The following is a 16,585-nucleotide window of genomic DNA, read 5'->3' on the forward strand; positions in this document are numbered from 1 at the left end:
AATTATATAAAGAAATTATATCTAAAATTAAATGAAAAAAATCACATTAAATAATCGAAACTCACGTTGTAAGCACGTATATCACGAGAATTCATTCCTACCCTTATGTTGCACCTGGGTAGGAGAGAAAATAAAGAGGTAAAATAAATAAATAGTAACAAATAGAAAAACACAAATTTGATATTAATAAGTTGGAATAAGAAAAAAAATTATTTTCTTCTGTTTAAATGAATAAAAAATGAGTAAAAAGAAGTAAATAACAAAATAATTACAAACAATTATTTTATTATTATATTTTTCAATAAAAATATTATTTATATAATTTTTAAAAATAAATTATAAAAAATATTTTCCTAATTTCTTTTACATCTAAGCACATAATCTTTTTTTTTTTTTCTCATCCATCCAAATTTACCGTTTGTTTCTGATTTTTCCCCAAGCAAAGCAAGGATGAATTAAATAAAAAAAAAATGCTTCGGTATATATAGTCCTAACTTTAAAGGGTCTAAAAATAATTTTTGCAATGGATTTGTGATTATTATTAACCTAAAATAATTTTACACAAGATCGAGTTAAAACATAGGACTTTTTAAAAGATTTTAAAAATATTTAAATATTTAAAATTAGTGTAAAAAATTAATAATAATATAATTGTAAATAATAATATGGTATTATCGTGGCAACTTGAGGCGGTCAGGTCAAGGTGGGGCATGCAATTAATAAACCATCGCGATTCACGAGGGCAAATAATGATTTGGAAGGGAAAAAAAATTATTCTATAATTATATTATCCACATGTTTATATGCCATATTTATGTGTCATGTGATGTAAATATTTATTTATATGATTTAACGATTACTTTCTGTGTGTAAAACAAATATTTACCTTATAATTTATTATTAAAATATTATCATTAAAATATAAATAAAACACCCATTAATATAAGAAAAGTATAAAATACTCTATCAAATTTACAGGTATTATAAGCAAGCATCTTAAATATATTAGTTTCTGTTTTAGTTTAAAGTTTTACAATGATAATGATTGTTAATGGTAATAGACATAAAATATAGATCCAAATCTTAACAAGAATGTTTATATTCGTTTAAACGAATTTTGGGAGACTTAGAGAAAAATGAAAAGATGAAACAAATAACTAATGAAGTACTAAAAAAAAATAAAAATCAAAAGTTTAATATTCTTGCAGAAAATACAGACGAGTTAAAAAAGAGAGAGAGAGAGAGAGAGAGAAGAAATGACAATATTTTTGAAATGTAATGGAACTCATCAAATAAACCTTAAAAGTACAGAAGAGAAAGTTCCTTTGTTTGCTTCAATTTCCAATCTCTATTCTTTAGCAGAGAGTACCCTTCCAATGCATCACTGTTATTTTGTGTGTGTAACACTCTTAGAAGAAGAAGAAGAAGAAACTCTTCTAATCAATGAGTCAATAGTGGAGTTTTTCTGGGAAGTGTGAATTTGTGTTCATAACGATAATGAACCCATCTTTTGTTTTTTGTAAAATTGTTAAATTTTCAATGTTTTTAAGCATTTCATTAGTCGTTTGTTTTATCTTTCCATTCTTTTTTTCCTGAATCTTCTAGCAGGATTTTCTTAAGTAAATTTTAATTTACTTAAATAAAAATAAAATTAGATAGTCCTATTCTCGCGTACGTACGGAGGACAAAATCCAAACTCATAAAATATCAATGCAAAGGATACAAATGAAAAAGCCAATATGGCTCAAATTTCATGAACACTGCTTGTTTTATGCATCCTTATTATAAAAATTATCTACACTGATTTTTTTTATAAATTGGATAACAAAGTTATCTTGACACAGAAGGCACACAATTTGAGTACTAATATTCTGTCAAATCCTTGGTTTAAGAGTAAACTACTAATCATTTGTTGCTTTTTCATGCACATTCTTCCATGTATATTGTGACATAAATGAGAAATTGTACTAAGGCAATAACAGTGACATAAAATAGCACACAAGAGATCATTGCATGGTAGCTACCTAGCTGAGGGAGAAATACTTGAATCAACTATACTTATTTCGCTTTCAGCTTGTCTCTGAACCATCTCCAAAGGTAGACATTCCTTTAGCTCTGCCAATGTTTCACTTATGTCTGGCCTTTAAGCTGCAACTGGTGAAATGCAAGATAAGGCAATCTCTATAGCTTTCCATGCAGAATTGACATTGAATTTTTCCTGTAACCTTGGATCAATAACATTTTGAATATCTCCTCTTTCAACAATTGGTATAACCCACTCAAGGATGTGAATCTTTCTTCCAGGTGCTCTTAATACTGCTTGTTGCCCAGTGATTAGCTCAAATAAAATTATCCCAAAGCTGTAGATATCACTTTTCTTAGTTGAGTTTCCAGTTCTCTGAAATCTATTAAGAAAACAAACAAACTGCATTAGTGAACCCAAAGCTTGTGTATCGCATCTTTTCCCTCCATTTTTTAACTACATAAGATATCAACTAAAATAAGGAAGTCTTTTTGTAGTGAGGGTGTATTTGAAACATAGCTTATGTTTCTTCAATAAGCTCTTACTACACGACACCTTATAGCATATATTTCACCGTAAAATTTCTGGGAATGAGTTCAAAAGAGCTTATTCTGATAAGTTCATCGAATACCTAACTGAAATAAGCTGAAAAGAAGTTATGAGAGTCGCAAGTTATTTTTATAAGCTCGCCGTAAACTCTTCCAAATGGGAAGAAAAATAGAGGATAGGATGCTTCATGTCCTTTTCAAACTAAATGAGTAAGCTTTGTTGAGCTTCAAGTTTCATCTTGTTTTGATTGATTCAAAGATTTTGTTTAGAACGTTTAGTAATTCAAGTCATTGGTAAATTTATCTCATTTGCTCTACTTGAACAACATTACATCCACTCTATAGTAATCAATTGGTAAGGATGGAGGGTTTAAAAAGGAATAAACATAGAAACCAAACTGAAAACAGCACACTACCTATTATGTAATTTGACCAATGAAATCCTTAGACAACAATCTCTTTGGCAACTCTAAACAAGCTAACATTGTTTTAAACTAGTAAGAGATGCACGTTTAATTTGTTCAGAGGGTAGTTTCAATTCAAAGCCATGAAATCCACTACTTCAATAAAAAAAAAAGCAGCTGCGGAGTAAATACTGCAAAAGTATAGAACTTCAGTAAATCTAATATTACTTACTCTGGATCAACATAACCTGCTGTGCCAGCAGGACGAGTTGATATATGAGAATCAATATCGTTACCAAAAGCTCTGCATAGACCAAAATCAGAAATCTTGGCATGCATGTTCTGATCTAGTAATATGTTGGAAGTCTTCAAATCTCTGTGGATAAGAGGAGGTTTACAGCCATTATGCAGATAATCTAGTCCTAAAAGTCCATAAGAAAGAGAGAATTAGATTAGAGTAAATGGAGCAAGAAACACAAACTGCCATAAATAGAATGACAAAACTTAGGTGCAATTAAGTACTTTTGGTGTTATTTTTCCGATCACCATTAGCGTTTCACCTTAATAAATTGCGATAACCTTAAATGACGACTTCTATTGTGCAGTTTGAAGTTAAACTTTAATTGTGATTAGAAATAATAGTAAAAGTACATTAAAAATTTGTACCTAAGTTTTGTCCTAAATAGAAATAGAAATGGATTGTATACCTTGTGCTGCATCCACTGCGACAATAAGTCTCTCATTCCACTTCAAGACATTTGGATTGTCCACTATACACAAATATATATTAACATGCCCATTTTATTTTGGTTCACATGGAAAAATAAATAGACGTCACACTTGCAGTTCTGTAGAAACACTCAGAAATGAAAAATTAGGCAAAATTAAATTTCCTCCTCTTAGCCTCCCTGCCTTATTCATGTTCCTTCTAATGATATCATGTCATGTGCACTGAAAAGTTAATGTAGGTTTTGCACTCCACCTTTGTTCATATTATGTTAGTAGGATAGAATAATAACATGTTGGGATTCACGTTTGAATGAGCATGGATCCACATTTACTTCAATGCTATTAGCTGTAGCTTCTATGGTTGATCCACGTTTACAGAATTTTCAGTGTGTCAAATACACACTAAATCTATCATGCATGCCGATAGATTGATTACTCGAGAAAAATAGAAATTACCTGATAAGTGCTGTTGGACATTTCCATTGGCCATGTATTCATAAATCAATGCTTTAATATCACCTTCATCGCAATACCCAATTAGAGAGACCAAATTTCTATGATGAACAATCATAAGAAGTTGTGCCTGCGTACCAAATTTTAGCCATTCCAAAGTTAACTAAAAAACATTGTAGGATTTTCCATGTAAATATTACTTTACTAACATCAAATTTGAAATTACGTGTTTTAACTTGAGTGCTGTATCTGACCTCAGAACGGAATTCCTTATAACCTTGCATTGATGATGGTGAAAGCAACTTAACAGCGACTTCAGTGTTATCTTGCAGAGTGCCAAAGTAAACTTTTCCAAATCCTCCTTCTCCAATAATAGTTTTGAAGTTTTCAGTAATATTGAGAATCTCACTATAACTGAATGCTCGATGTTTGTATTTCAATGATCTACCCTTTTGAGAATCAGAACGCATAACTATAATAATAAAGAAAAACCGAATCAAAACGAAGCAAAGTTGATCTCACTATCTCTCTTCATCACAACATTCATGTCTTATCTCATACTTCTCTTTCTATCTTTCTCTTGATTGTAGAAATAATTATTCATAAGTTTGTACAAGTATGACATCTCTTTAATGGTTCCATTCAGAATTTATAGAAGTTAATCGTTTGGTAGTAGAAAAGCTACAAAAGCTTTTCAATTAAAATTACTGATACAAGCATTAAACATAATACAGAAAAAACTTTTAGGAGAGTTAGACTCTAATAGAGAGATAATTGTGTCAAAAGCAAAATCTCTTAAACCTGTTTAGATAAAAACTTCAAATGATTTTATATCTAAGTATACCAAAGGCTCAAGCGAAGGAATTAAGGCAACTGAAGACAAAACTATACATATAACCAACTTCTTCATGCAATAGTAACTGCTAAATATATTCACATAAATCGATTATAGCTTCAAGGTACTTCATAGCATTGTTCATTCAGTCATGAAACTTGGGTACAAGTACATTAAATACCTTTCGGTCTTCTTTTGATTATCCAAAATCCAAGAGCAATCAAAATGATTACAATTAAAGCTGAAACTGAAGCAACAAGTGGTGCAACGAAGTTCTTCCTTTCGCATGAATGAGACATACAAATATAAGGATTATCAGTCACACTGAAAAAGGTCAAAGTGTACGATATTAGTTATCATACAATGGATTACCTTTGCATTATATAATAATAGGTTTTGAAACTACTGACATTCAATCATACATCATCGAAATTCAGTTATTATGAAGGGCCTTTGTTTGAACCACTAAAATTAATACCGAATATCTATATTTTTATCTCTTTTAATTTTTATTTTATATATATATATATATATACACGTATTTTAAAAATATATTAAAAGATACAAACAACCTCTCCAATTTACTTACAGATCTAAAAGGCAAAGGGGTTGAAGTTAAACGCATAGTGCATCATGTTGTTTAATTTTTTCATTCTCACCATTGCTGATTGTTGATCAGCAAGAAATAGGGACTGGTTTTTATAAGGGCTAAAATATATAAATTTTGTTAAGGTGTTAAAATAAAAAATGATGTTAAGTGTAGATATTAAATTTTTAATATCTTTCTTTTTACATATTTCGCTCATTAACTGGTATATATATATAGCCATATGAACATATTTTACAGTATCGCTGTTGCATCAATCAACAAATCACAATTCGTTATATTGTGGGGAATATCAAATGAATGAAAAGGAGGGCTACAATTGAACCAAAGAATATAAAATATTATACTAGAAACCTCAATTGCAGAGTTGTATCGGCCTTTTTCTTGAGAGCCTTAGGAATTGGGCCTGAAAGCTTGTTCCCTGTGAGATTACTGCAAAGACAGTGAAATATATATTACTCAAGTGCCTAACAGGAAGGAAAGAAGTTAAAGGTCACCAAACTTACAGTAATTTTAACTTGGTTAATTCTGCCAGAAATTCTGGCACAGGTCCTTCTAAATAGTTATTTGACAAATCCCTGGAACATTGTTTCGCATTATGGATTAAATTCAGGTGGGCAGATTACAGAAAGGACAAAAAATAGATACAAAATTATGAATATTGTTTGTTCTATTCTTGAATTAAAATTAGTAACTGCCAATAATTTAGTTATTCAGATGAAAGCATAAGATAAAAATTGAAGAACAATATTAAGCGTCTATAATATTATATCTACGTTTTTTCCTTATAATTTGGAGCAGTCGCGTAAACTTGTACACAAAATGCTGGCATAATACTGCCAGTGAGGCTTATAATGAGCCAATGCTTTAGTATGTTAGTCCCACATCGTGTGGGTTAAAATTTGGGAGACCCTCTTAGGCTATAAATAGGGGCTTGGGGTTCCTTAACAAATTATCCCAAAAATCTTCTCTTCCACTAATTTTGTATTACACTGAGCTTTTGGTAGTAGTAGTCTCCTATTTTGAGGAGTAAATTTTAGAGTGAGGAGTGGTGTAATATTTTTTTTTCTAGAAAATATTTTTTTTTATCATCAGTATTGTCTCTCTTTTAGCTCTTATTTTTTTCATCTTTATTTTAGTTGTATGTTATTATACTGGTACTCTGCTCTTAACAGTGGTATCAGAGCTTCTAGGTTGTTTATATTATTTCGCTGTAGTGTACATTGGTATAGTGCTAGAGAAAATTCTTAGTATGCTATGTGGTTGCAGTATTGTCTGATCTGTCACATCAGAAAAGAATTATTCTTGTTACTAGGTATACAATTTTTTAGTAGTGTAAAAGTGCATATATAGTGTGTACTTATTCACAGTTTACCATTATTATTGTTCCAGTAGGTAGTACTATTCACAGTGAAAGTTACATAAGTCGGTATAATTAAGATAGAAATTATGGCAGCAAAATATGAGATAGAGAAATTTTATAGGAGTAATTTCTCCTTGTGGAAATTGAAGATAAGAGCAATTTTGAGAAAAAACAATTGTCTTGATGCAATTGAAGGCAGACCCGTAGATATTTCAGAAGAAAAATGGAGAGAAATGGATAACAATGTTGTTGTCAATTTGCACTTGGCATTGGCAGATTCAGTGTTATCCAGTGTTGCAGAGAAGAAGACTGCAAAGGAGATTTGGGACACAATGATCAAGTTGTACGAGGTCAAGTCACTTCACACCAGAATATTCTTGAAGAGGAAACTCTACACTCTTCGAATGAGTGAGTCCACATCAGTAACAGACCACATCAACAATTTGAATACGCTGTTTGTTCAGCTTACAGCCGCAGATTTCAACATAGAAGAAAATGAACGTGCGGAGCTTCTACTCCAGAGTTTACCAGATTCATTTGATCAACTCATCATCAATATAACAAACAACAACATTATCGATCGTCTATCCTTTGATGATGTTGTTAGAGCAGTTTTTGAAGAAAAATCCAGGCGAAAGAATAAGGAAGATAGACTGGAAAATTCTAAACAGGTAGAAGCATTGACGATGATGAGAGGAAGATCAATGGAACATGGTTCCAGTGGGAGTCAGAATCATGGTAGATCAAAATCTCAGAGAAGGAAGAAGCTCAAATGCTACAACTGTGGCAAGAGAGGGCACGTGAAGAAAGATTGTTGGAACAAGAAGAGTGGAGGAGGGAAGAATATTGAAGCATCAACCTCTCAAGGTTGTGTTGCAAGTACCTCAGATGATGGTGAAATCTTATATAGTGAAGCAGTAAATTCTAGAGGTGGAAGACAACTTCATGAATGTTGGATATTGGATTCAGGTGCAACCTGGCACATGACTCCATGTCGAGATTGGTTTTACAATTATGAACCTATCTCGGAAGGATCCGTGTTCATGGGAAATGATCATGCCCTAGAAATTGTTGGAATTGGTACTGTCAAATTGAAAATGCATGATGGTACTGTTCGTACAATTCAAGGAGTACGACATGTGAAGGGCTTGAAAAAGAATCTATTATCCATTGGGCAATTGGATGACCTCAATTGCAAGATCTACATTGAAGGTGGAATCTTGAAAGTGGTTAAAGGCAACTTAGTGGTGATAAAAGCAGAAAAGATCACAACCAATTTATACATGCTTTTGGGAGATACGTTGAAAGAAGCAGATGCATCAGTTGCAATTAGTCAAGAAGAAGAAACAATGATGTGGCATCGTAGACTTGGTTATATGTCAGAACGAGGCCTGAAAATTCTAGCAGAACGTAATCTCTTGCCCGGCCTCAAAATGGTAACCTTACCATTTTGTGAGCACTGTGTGACAAGTAAGCAGCATAGATTAAAGTTTGGCAACGTGACTACAAGAAGCAGACACATACTGTACTTGATTCATTCTGATGTATGGGAATCACCAGAAGTATCTATTGGAGGAGCAAAATATTTTGTATCATTCATTGATGATCACTTAAGGAGATTGTGGGTATACCCAATCAAGAAGAAGTCAGATGTGTTTCCAGTGTTCAAGGAATTCAAAGCACTAGTAGAACTTGAAACTGGGAAAAGAATTAAATGCTTAAGGACAGACAATGGAGAAGAATACGTAGATGGTGATTTTCTGGCATTTTGCAAGCAAGAGGGTATTTCAAGGCAATTCACAGTGTCTTATACACCTCAGTAGAATGGTGTAGCAGAGCAGATGAACAGAACTCTTCTAGAAAGAACAAGAGTTATGCTAAGAATAGCAGGAGTGGCTAAATCTTTTTGGGCAGAAGCAGTGAAAACTGCCTGTTATGTAATAAACTGATCACCATCAACAACAATTGATTTGAAGACACCAATGGAGATATGAAATGGAAATCCACCTAATTATTCTTCATTACATGTGTTTGGATGTCCTGTATACGTGATGTACAATTCCCAAGAAAGAACAAAATTGGATCCAAAATCCAAGAAATGTATATTCTTGGGTTATACTGACAATGTTAAGGGGTATCGCTTGTGGGATCCCACTGCCCGCAAGGTTGTTGTTAGCAGAGATGTAGTCTTTGCAGAAAATGAACTGCAAAAGGAGCAGAAAGATGACAGTACTACCAAAGACACTACTTCAGTAGTGATAGAAAGGAAGGCTAAAGAAGATGACAACTCTGAAGCAGAACAAGAACCAAATGATGCCAATGATGGAGAAACTCAACAAACAAGATGTGAGATAAGGAGACCATCTTGACACTCAGACTATGTGATGGCAAGCCACGATGCATATTGTCTTCTAACAGATGAAGGAGAACCATCAACCTTTCAAGAGGCTGTGAGCAGTTCAGATGCTTTTCTGTGGATGGCAGCAATGCAGGAAGAAATGGAAGCCTTACATAGAAACAAGACATGAAAACTTGTAACACTTCTAGAAGGTCGAAAAGCCATTGGAAACAAATGGGTTTATAAGATCAAACATGATGACAATGATCAAGTGGAGCGATATCGTGCAAAACTGGTGATTAAAGGATTTGCTCAGAAAGAAGGCATTGATTTCAATGAAATATTTTCTCAAGTGGTTAGACTTACCACTATTAGAATAATGTTGGCTATGTGTACTGCGTTTGATTTACATCTTGAACAATTAGATGTAAAGATTGCTTTTCTTCATGGTGAACTTGAAGAGGAAATATATATGCTCCAACCAGAAGGTTTTGAAGAACAAGGAAAGGAAGACTTGGTTTGCAGGTTGACCAAATCTCTGTACGGTTTAAAACAGGCGCCAAGGTGTTGGTACAAGAGATTTGATTCCTTCATTGTTAGCCTCAGATACAACAGACTGAGTTCAAACCATTGTACGTATTACAAGAGGTTTGGTGATAATAATTTCATTATTTTGTTGTTGTATGTGGATGACATGCTGGTGGTAGGCCCCAGCAAAGATCGAATCCAAGAATTGAAGGCACAATTAGCTAGGGAGTTTGACATCAAGGACTTTGGATCAGCAAACAAGATCTTAGGAATGCAAATTCACCGAGACAGAAAAGATAGGAAGATTTGGCTTTCTCAGAAGAATTATTTACTAAAAGTCTTGCGGCGCTTCAACATGCAAGATTGTAAGCCAATTTCTACCTCACTTCCTGTCAATTGCAAATTATCCTCAAGTATGAAGCCTAGTAATGAAGGAGAGAAGATGAAAATTTCTCGAGTGTCGTATGCATCAGCAGTGGGAAGTCTTATGTATGCCATGATTTGTACTAGACCAGACATTGCACAAGCAGTGGGAGCAGTCAGTAGGTACATGGCAGATCCTGGTAGAGAGCATTGGAATGTTGCAAAGAGGATCCTTAGATATCTAAAAGGAACCTCTAATGTTGCATTATGTTTTGAAGGATCAGAATTTATTGTGAAAGGCTATGTTGATTCAGATTTTGCAAAAGATCTGGATAAAAGGAAATCTACTACTGGTTATGTGTTTACACTTGCTGGAGGGGCAGTAAGCTGGTTATCTAAGTTGCAGACTGTTGTGGCTTTGTCTACTACAGAAGCTGAATACATGGCAGCTACTGAGGCATGCAAGGAAGCAATCTGGATTCAAAGGCTATTGGAGGAACTTGGGCAGAAACAGCAGACTACTACTGTGTATTGTGACAGTCAAAGTGCTTTGCATATTGCAAAGAATCCAGCCTTTCATTCCAGAACAAAGCACATAGGTATACAATACCACTTTGTTCGTGAAGTAGTAGAGGAAGGAATGGTGGATATGCAGAAAATTCATACCAAAGACAACATAGTAGACATAATAACAAAACCAGTAAACAATGACAAGTTTACATGGTGTCGATCCTTGTATGGCCTATTAGAAACATAAGCAACATATAATTGTAATGTGTGAAGATATGATTAATTTAATTATAATCTTCAAGTGGGAGAATTGTTAGTCCCACATCGTGTGGGTTAAAATTTGGGAGACCCCTCTTAAGCTATAAATAGGGGCTTGGGGTCCCTTAACAAATTATCCCAAAAATCTTCTCTCCCACTAATTTTGTATTACACTGAGCTTGTACTTAGTAGTAGTAGTCTCCTATTTTGAGAAGTAAATTTTAGAGTGAGGAGTAGTGTAATATTTATATTTTTTCTTCCAGAAATTTTTTTTTTTTTATCATCAGTATTGTCTCTCTTTTAGCTCTTATTTTTCTCATCTTTATTTTAGTTGTGTGTTATTATACTGTCTCTTTTAACTCTTATTTTTCTCATTTTTATTTTAGTGGTGTGTTATTATACTGGTACTCTGTTTCTAACATAGTATATATAATATTTGAGCACAAAATGAATCAGCCACGACAATAACTACTCACAGGATTTCTAGTACTGTAAGATATGAGAATGAAATATTTATCTCCCCTGTCAATTTGCTTGAGCTCAAGTTCCTGCTCGTATGTTTGACATGAATTCAACAAGTCATTTGAACCAAAAGTACAGATAAATGCATAACACATGAAAAGAAGAAGAAATTAAATTTATACACACTGTTTGGACAATGTGCGGTGCTATAATCTTCCACTAGCATTAAAGTGTTACGGTGATGTTAAACACAAGTAAATCTTTTTTCTCCTCTCTTTTTATACGTCTTTTCTAATAGCATTAATCACCCCTTGTACCCTAGATGGTATATAGAGTGACTTGAAGAAGCTTAGTACTCACAAAGCTGTGATCCTGGGATTGGTGTCAGAGTTGCAAGTGAGACCCTCCCATGCAAATTGCTTTGGAAGACACTGGTCCCCTTGCCAATTCAGCCAAGTGATATGGTAGGCGCTTTTAATGTCCATAATAGCACCAGCTAAAACATAATGAAAATGTTAGCAATAGGCTCTCTGAAACAGTTAATTCTTCAACAAGACAACATATAGTAGTAGTAGAAACCATCTCGAGCGTCTGTTGGGGAATAAAGACCGGGTATCAACTTGTAGGCCTCAAAGGCGTTAAGGATGGGAGGAGCAGCAGATTCTGACGTTGCACTAATGCTAAATGAAATTCTACCTCGGACTGCATCTTGAGGACTAATGGTGACTGGCTTCATGTATTGAAGAACCAAAGGGTGTGAGAGGACGGGTTTAGAATTAAGGGTGATATTGATAATTCTATTTTGACCCGGTGGAAGTGCCTCAATTTCAGCAAAGTGAAAGTAGACACGATACTCATAATTTGTATCCAGGTCGTTAAACAGAGAGTCATAGTCAAATTTCAAGGGGTACGAGACATTTAGTGATTGGGATGCAGTCCTTAATACTTGGGCTGGCAATTTATATGCACTGGTTGAAGGATCCATATCAATTGATTCGTCCAAAGGAAGCCAACTGTTTGTAACTTCATATTTGTCATATCGCCACAACCGATCATAGACGTCGTCTTTGTACCTAAAAGATTTACAATTATTATTTGTTGATTACATTTGGATTCAAATGTTGTTGGGAAAAAGAAGCAACTTTAAACTTTCGTTATGGCGTAATAGAACTATGTATAAAAGGTCTGGAGATTTTATAATAATCTACAATATTAACTTAAAATGAAAAACCATCCTTCTTTTTTCTTCCAATATGATACATGGCAAAGAAATGGTAACCACTGACTAACATTTATTGTATTTCATTTATTTCAAATATTAAAATATTGACCACTGCTTTTTTCTTTTACAATAATTATATTCATATACTTGTATAATATTTTTATATCTTTCTTGCCTCGATTTTCTTTCTTCTCTCTCTTTTTTTTACTTCATACTACACCATCTATCGCAATTTTCTCTCTCTCTCTCTCTCTCTCTTTTCTTTTTACTTCATATACCCCAAATCGAGTGTATGGTGAAATTATTTTGTTTACGAGCGTTGTGCTGACCACAATCGTGAATTGGAAAGGTAATTAAATATAATGAGTCGGCCCAAATATACTCATTAAAGGGTACGACTTAAATAATTAAATTTAAGAAATGACCCAAAGAAATTTGAATTGTTTTTAACCCAACTCAAATAAAAACTAAGTCAAGTGCGAACTAACCCAAATAAGCCCACTATTTGCTAATAACAATGATAATAATGATTGTCTCACATGATCGACGTAAGGTAGTCATTTTAGAAGTCCGAATAGTCTGTCAGCTGTACCAATATCATGTCTAAATTTAATGCAAGAGATTATTTTTATGTCTCAGTAACAATTTATTAATTTTTGTTACAGTAGCAGCAATGAGAGAAAAACTCACGTCCATTAACTCATCATGGTAAGGGGTTGATGATATTACCTGGAGTGGGTAGGGAATCCACGGAAGCCAACATCGATCCTTAACTGCTTATGCAGTAGCGGTTGTGAAGTAGTACTTGACATTGTCTGATAAATGGAATTGTTCAAAGGGCGTAATTCCAATGAAGAAATGTAAGGTATTGTTGGTCCAGTCTTTACAAGACACAATTGTATAGTGTCACATGAGGGAGTGTGAATAACCTCAACAAAGGTGTAACCGTTGTCCAGATCTATATTTATTGTGTACCAGTAATTGACCCCAATGTACAAGTCGAAAGATGAGGTTTCATTTTTGGAGTCATAATTTCCGTATGAAAAGAAAGCTCTGATTAAATAGTTATTATTTTTGCCCTGTTTAGGTTTTAGGGTGTAGCAGTTTCTGTCTCCCTCTGGAAAGCTTCTCAGTGTATTCAATTGTTTCCCAAAGTAGGGATAGCTCAGGTCCACACTTGATGAAACCTTATGATTCGATCCTGTTTCCACAAAATCTTCGTCTGTCTGATACCGAATTCCAGTTTCCGGATCCAAGTAATCTATGAGTGATCCACAATCTATGCTTATGAAATCTATAAAATATGTATGTCAGATTATATGAATGTGAAAGTAGAAGAGCTACGTTGGAAAAATGTTATTTGCACAAGTTCAGATAAAATTAATAGATCTGCACATCTAAATCATCACTATAATAATAAAGACTTATATGGTTTGTGTAAGTAAATTAATTTTATATAGTTTTGCTATGAGTAATGATTAACAAAATAAAAATAAAGAATATTTAAAAATATACTATTTAATATTATTAAATAATAATATTTTGTCTTTTTTTTAAAAATAACTAATTCATCATGATAAATAAAAATTAATTTTATACAAAGAATTTAACAAATTATATATCTGAAAATGAATCTTTATTTTTAATAATTTTAAAAAATGTTAATATTATAAATAAGACCAGAGAAAGTATTTATATAAATAGAAAGATGACTTGTTGACAAGTTCTAAATAAAGTGTTTTCATAGTCACTTGAATATCAAATGAGTTAACTAACCTCAACCATGACTTAAAAAAATAATAACAAAGCTTGAATTGATGAAAAGAAGTTGGCATTTTAGCAAACTTGATAGTGGAATAGTGATAAAACATGTCTTAAAGAATGGTATTTCTCATATACCATGTTGATTAATAGTGCATCTTATTTTATTTTCAGTGTTTGTTGATTAATATAATATAACCATTACAATTTAATTTTTTATTATAAATTTAAGAGAGTGATGAATTAAGAAGCATCAAAATAGAATAACTCTTCTGCTATTACATTTTTTTTTCTCTTTCCAATCTCTGTTTCCCACACTCATCTCACACTTAAAAAAATAGAATTCTTTAATGATTGCTGTAATAAGAATTGAAATAACAATATCTAAACTATCCTTTTCAAACCGTTAGTTGAATTTCTATTTATACTGTAAATAAAATAACAGTGTAACAATACCAAGGTAAATTATATATATATATATATAAAAGAAATATATTAACTATTTTGATCGTTAATAATGATTAGCAATTTAAATATAATAGCCTATTAAAAGCTTCAACACATTTTTTCACATGATGTTTCTAAACAATGACATGTGGATTTGTTGAACTTAAATGTTTTCGTGAATAACCTAAACTCGATTTTTTTAAATAAAAAGACTGACTTATTTATAAAAATACTAATAAGATATTTTTTGTCCAAAAAAAATTAACTTAATGCTTTTAGTAAATAAACATGACTTAATTTAGATATAATATGGGTCAAGCTATGGACCTTTCTACGACTCAATTAATTCATTTTTATCTTCAATTTTAGATATCATTTCAACTCTAATTTTTGAACAAAACTTCATAAAATAGATTTAACAAGTTAACGAAAAAAGTCAACTAGATACATAATTTGGATACGTGAAATAGAAAACTAAACAAATTAGCAATAAAACTCAGCATTTTGCATGGATATACTCGAGACATTGTACATCAATGTACTCAAATGCTCTTAAAATTTGAGCCAAATTAGTACTTAATTAGTAGTAGATACCTGGATGGTTATCGTTGGTAATTTCTCTTCCAACAGGTTTGTCTAGTCTTGAGCTGGCGTGAGTAATGAAAATTGGAACCAAGACAAACCATAGCCATGTGTTCAACTTTGAGGAGACAATCCATTGTGGTCCTATTTCCATGCTTTATGCAATGCAGACGAGCTTATGCAACGAGAAGAATGACGAACATGAACTCACCAAAAACTTTATTCAAAGCAAAGTATCAGCTATCACACTTTGTGAGATATGTTGTTAGGCTTATATATATGTATATAACAGTGTGCTTTTGAACAGCTAGTTCTTATTGTCATATCATCGACTGGGTCAAGAGATTCGTTTCTTGACTACTGTGCGTGTTGCAAACTTCATTTGCGTGTCCTGAGGGCGAGTGTGATAATCTTCTGTACTACAAAAATTTAGAGAAAAAAAAAATTGATGCGTGGGTTTCAAAAGTAATTAGAGTTTCAGTTTGCTTTACTAGTTTTATTACAATCAAAATTTGATATTCCATATGATATTGTATATTATTTTTTTTTTATTTCACATATTTTTGTGGCTTTTGTTATATATATATATACACACATGTTCACTTCAGAATTAAAGTAATATTACCCAAACAAGAGAGAACAGAATCATAAACAATCTTTTTGCACAAAATGGATAATAATCTATAGAAACAATTTAATCCGACCACACCCTGAAAACATTCCCATTATCAAAATTATTAAATCCATGAGGAGCAGTTTATCTGCTAAGGCAGAAAAATCCATAATTGATAATGTGTGGTGCAGACTTGAGCGTGAAGCTCGGGGAAAGCTCAGTGATGTATACTTGTGCGTAGACGGAGGGGTCAACGGTCAACCTCACTCCATAGGAGCCACTTGTAAGCAAATTTTATATATTACTCATTTTTTTGTTTAAAAAGTTCTTTAAACTTTTGCTATATTACGTGTTTTTATTTATAATAAACACTTTTTATAAATTTCTATGTTTTAAATATTATTTCTACATTTAAATTTAATTTAAAATATCCTTTTTAAGATAAATTAAAGTTTAAATTATTAAAATATTATTCAATGTTAATTTAATTAAATACTTTTTTAAAAGATTATTTTGAATATATATATATATATAAAGAA

General features: G+C 32.4%; 1 protein-coding gene across 5 annotated transcripts; it reads right to left on the bottom strand.

Moving 5' to 3' along the window:
* Positions 1-1,685: 1,685 nt before the first annotated feature.
* LOC113849010 (probable LRR receptor-like serine/threonine-protein kinase At4g29180) lies at positions 1,686-15,904 on the bottom strand. 5 transcript variants are annotated; one of them, XM_027478527.1, is made up of 13 exons: positions 15,446-15,904; positions 13,373-13,937; positions 12,001-12,494; positions 11,782-11,917; positions 11,436-11,507; positions 6,106-6,177; positions 5,954-6,031; positions 5,174-5,316; positions 4,412-4,629; positions 4,161-4,287; positions 3,683-3,745; positions 3,208-3,397; positions 1,686-2,405 (listed from the first exon to the last, which is right to left on the bottom strand). In XM_027478527.1, the coding sequence occupies exons 1-13, from the start codon at positions 15,585-15,587 to the stop codon at positions 2,144-2,146; spliced, it is 2,562 nt and encodes an 853-aa protein (XP_027334328.1). In that variant the 5' UTR covers positions 15,588-15,904; the 3' UTR covers positions 1,686-2,143. The 5 variants fall into 5 exon arrangements, with proteins under 5 accessions (XP_027334328.1, XP_027334329.1, XP_027334331.1 ...); XM_027478528.1 differs by having other exon boundaries at positions 1,788-2,405; positions 13,373-13,904; positions 15,446-15,679; XM_027478529.1 differs by having other exon boundaries at positions 1,861-2,405; positions 5,174-5,271; positions 15,446-15,680.
* Positions 15,905-16,585: the final 681 nt, after the last annotated feature.

Source organism: Abrus precatorius, unplaced genomic scaffold (assembly GCF_003935025.1).
Source record: "Abrus precatorius isolate BTA unplaced genomic scaffold, Abrus_2018 Scaffold9, whole genome shotgun sequence".
NCBI classification, from domain to species: Eukaryota; Viridiplantae; Streptophyta; class Magnoliopsida; order Fabales; family Fabaceae; genus Abrus; species Abrus precatorius.

Coding starts and splice junctions, on each gene's coding strand:
- LOC113849010 (XM_027478527.1), bottom strand. CDS start 15,587: ATGGAAATAGGACCACAATGGATTGTCTCCTCAAAGTTGAACACATGG. Junction 11,508..11,781: donor AATCCCAGGATCACAGCTTT/GTGAGTACTAAG, acceptor ACATACGAGCAG/GAACTTGAGCTCAAGCAAAT. Junction 5,317..5,953: donor GATACAACTCTGCAATTGAG/GTTTCTAGTATA, acceptor GACCTTTTTCAG/TGTGACTGATAATCCTTATA.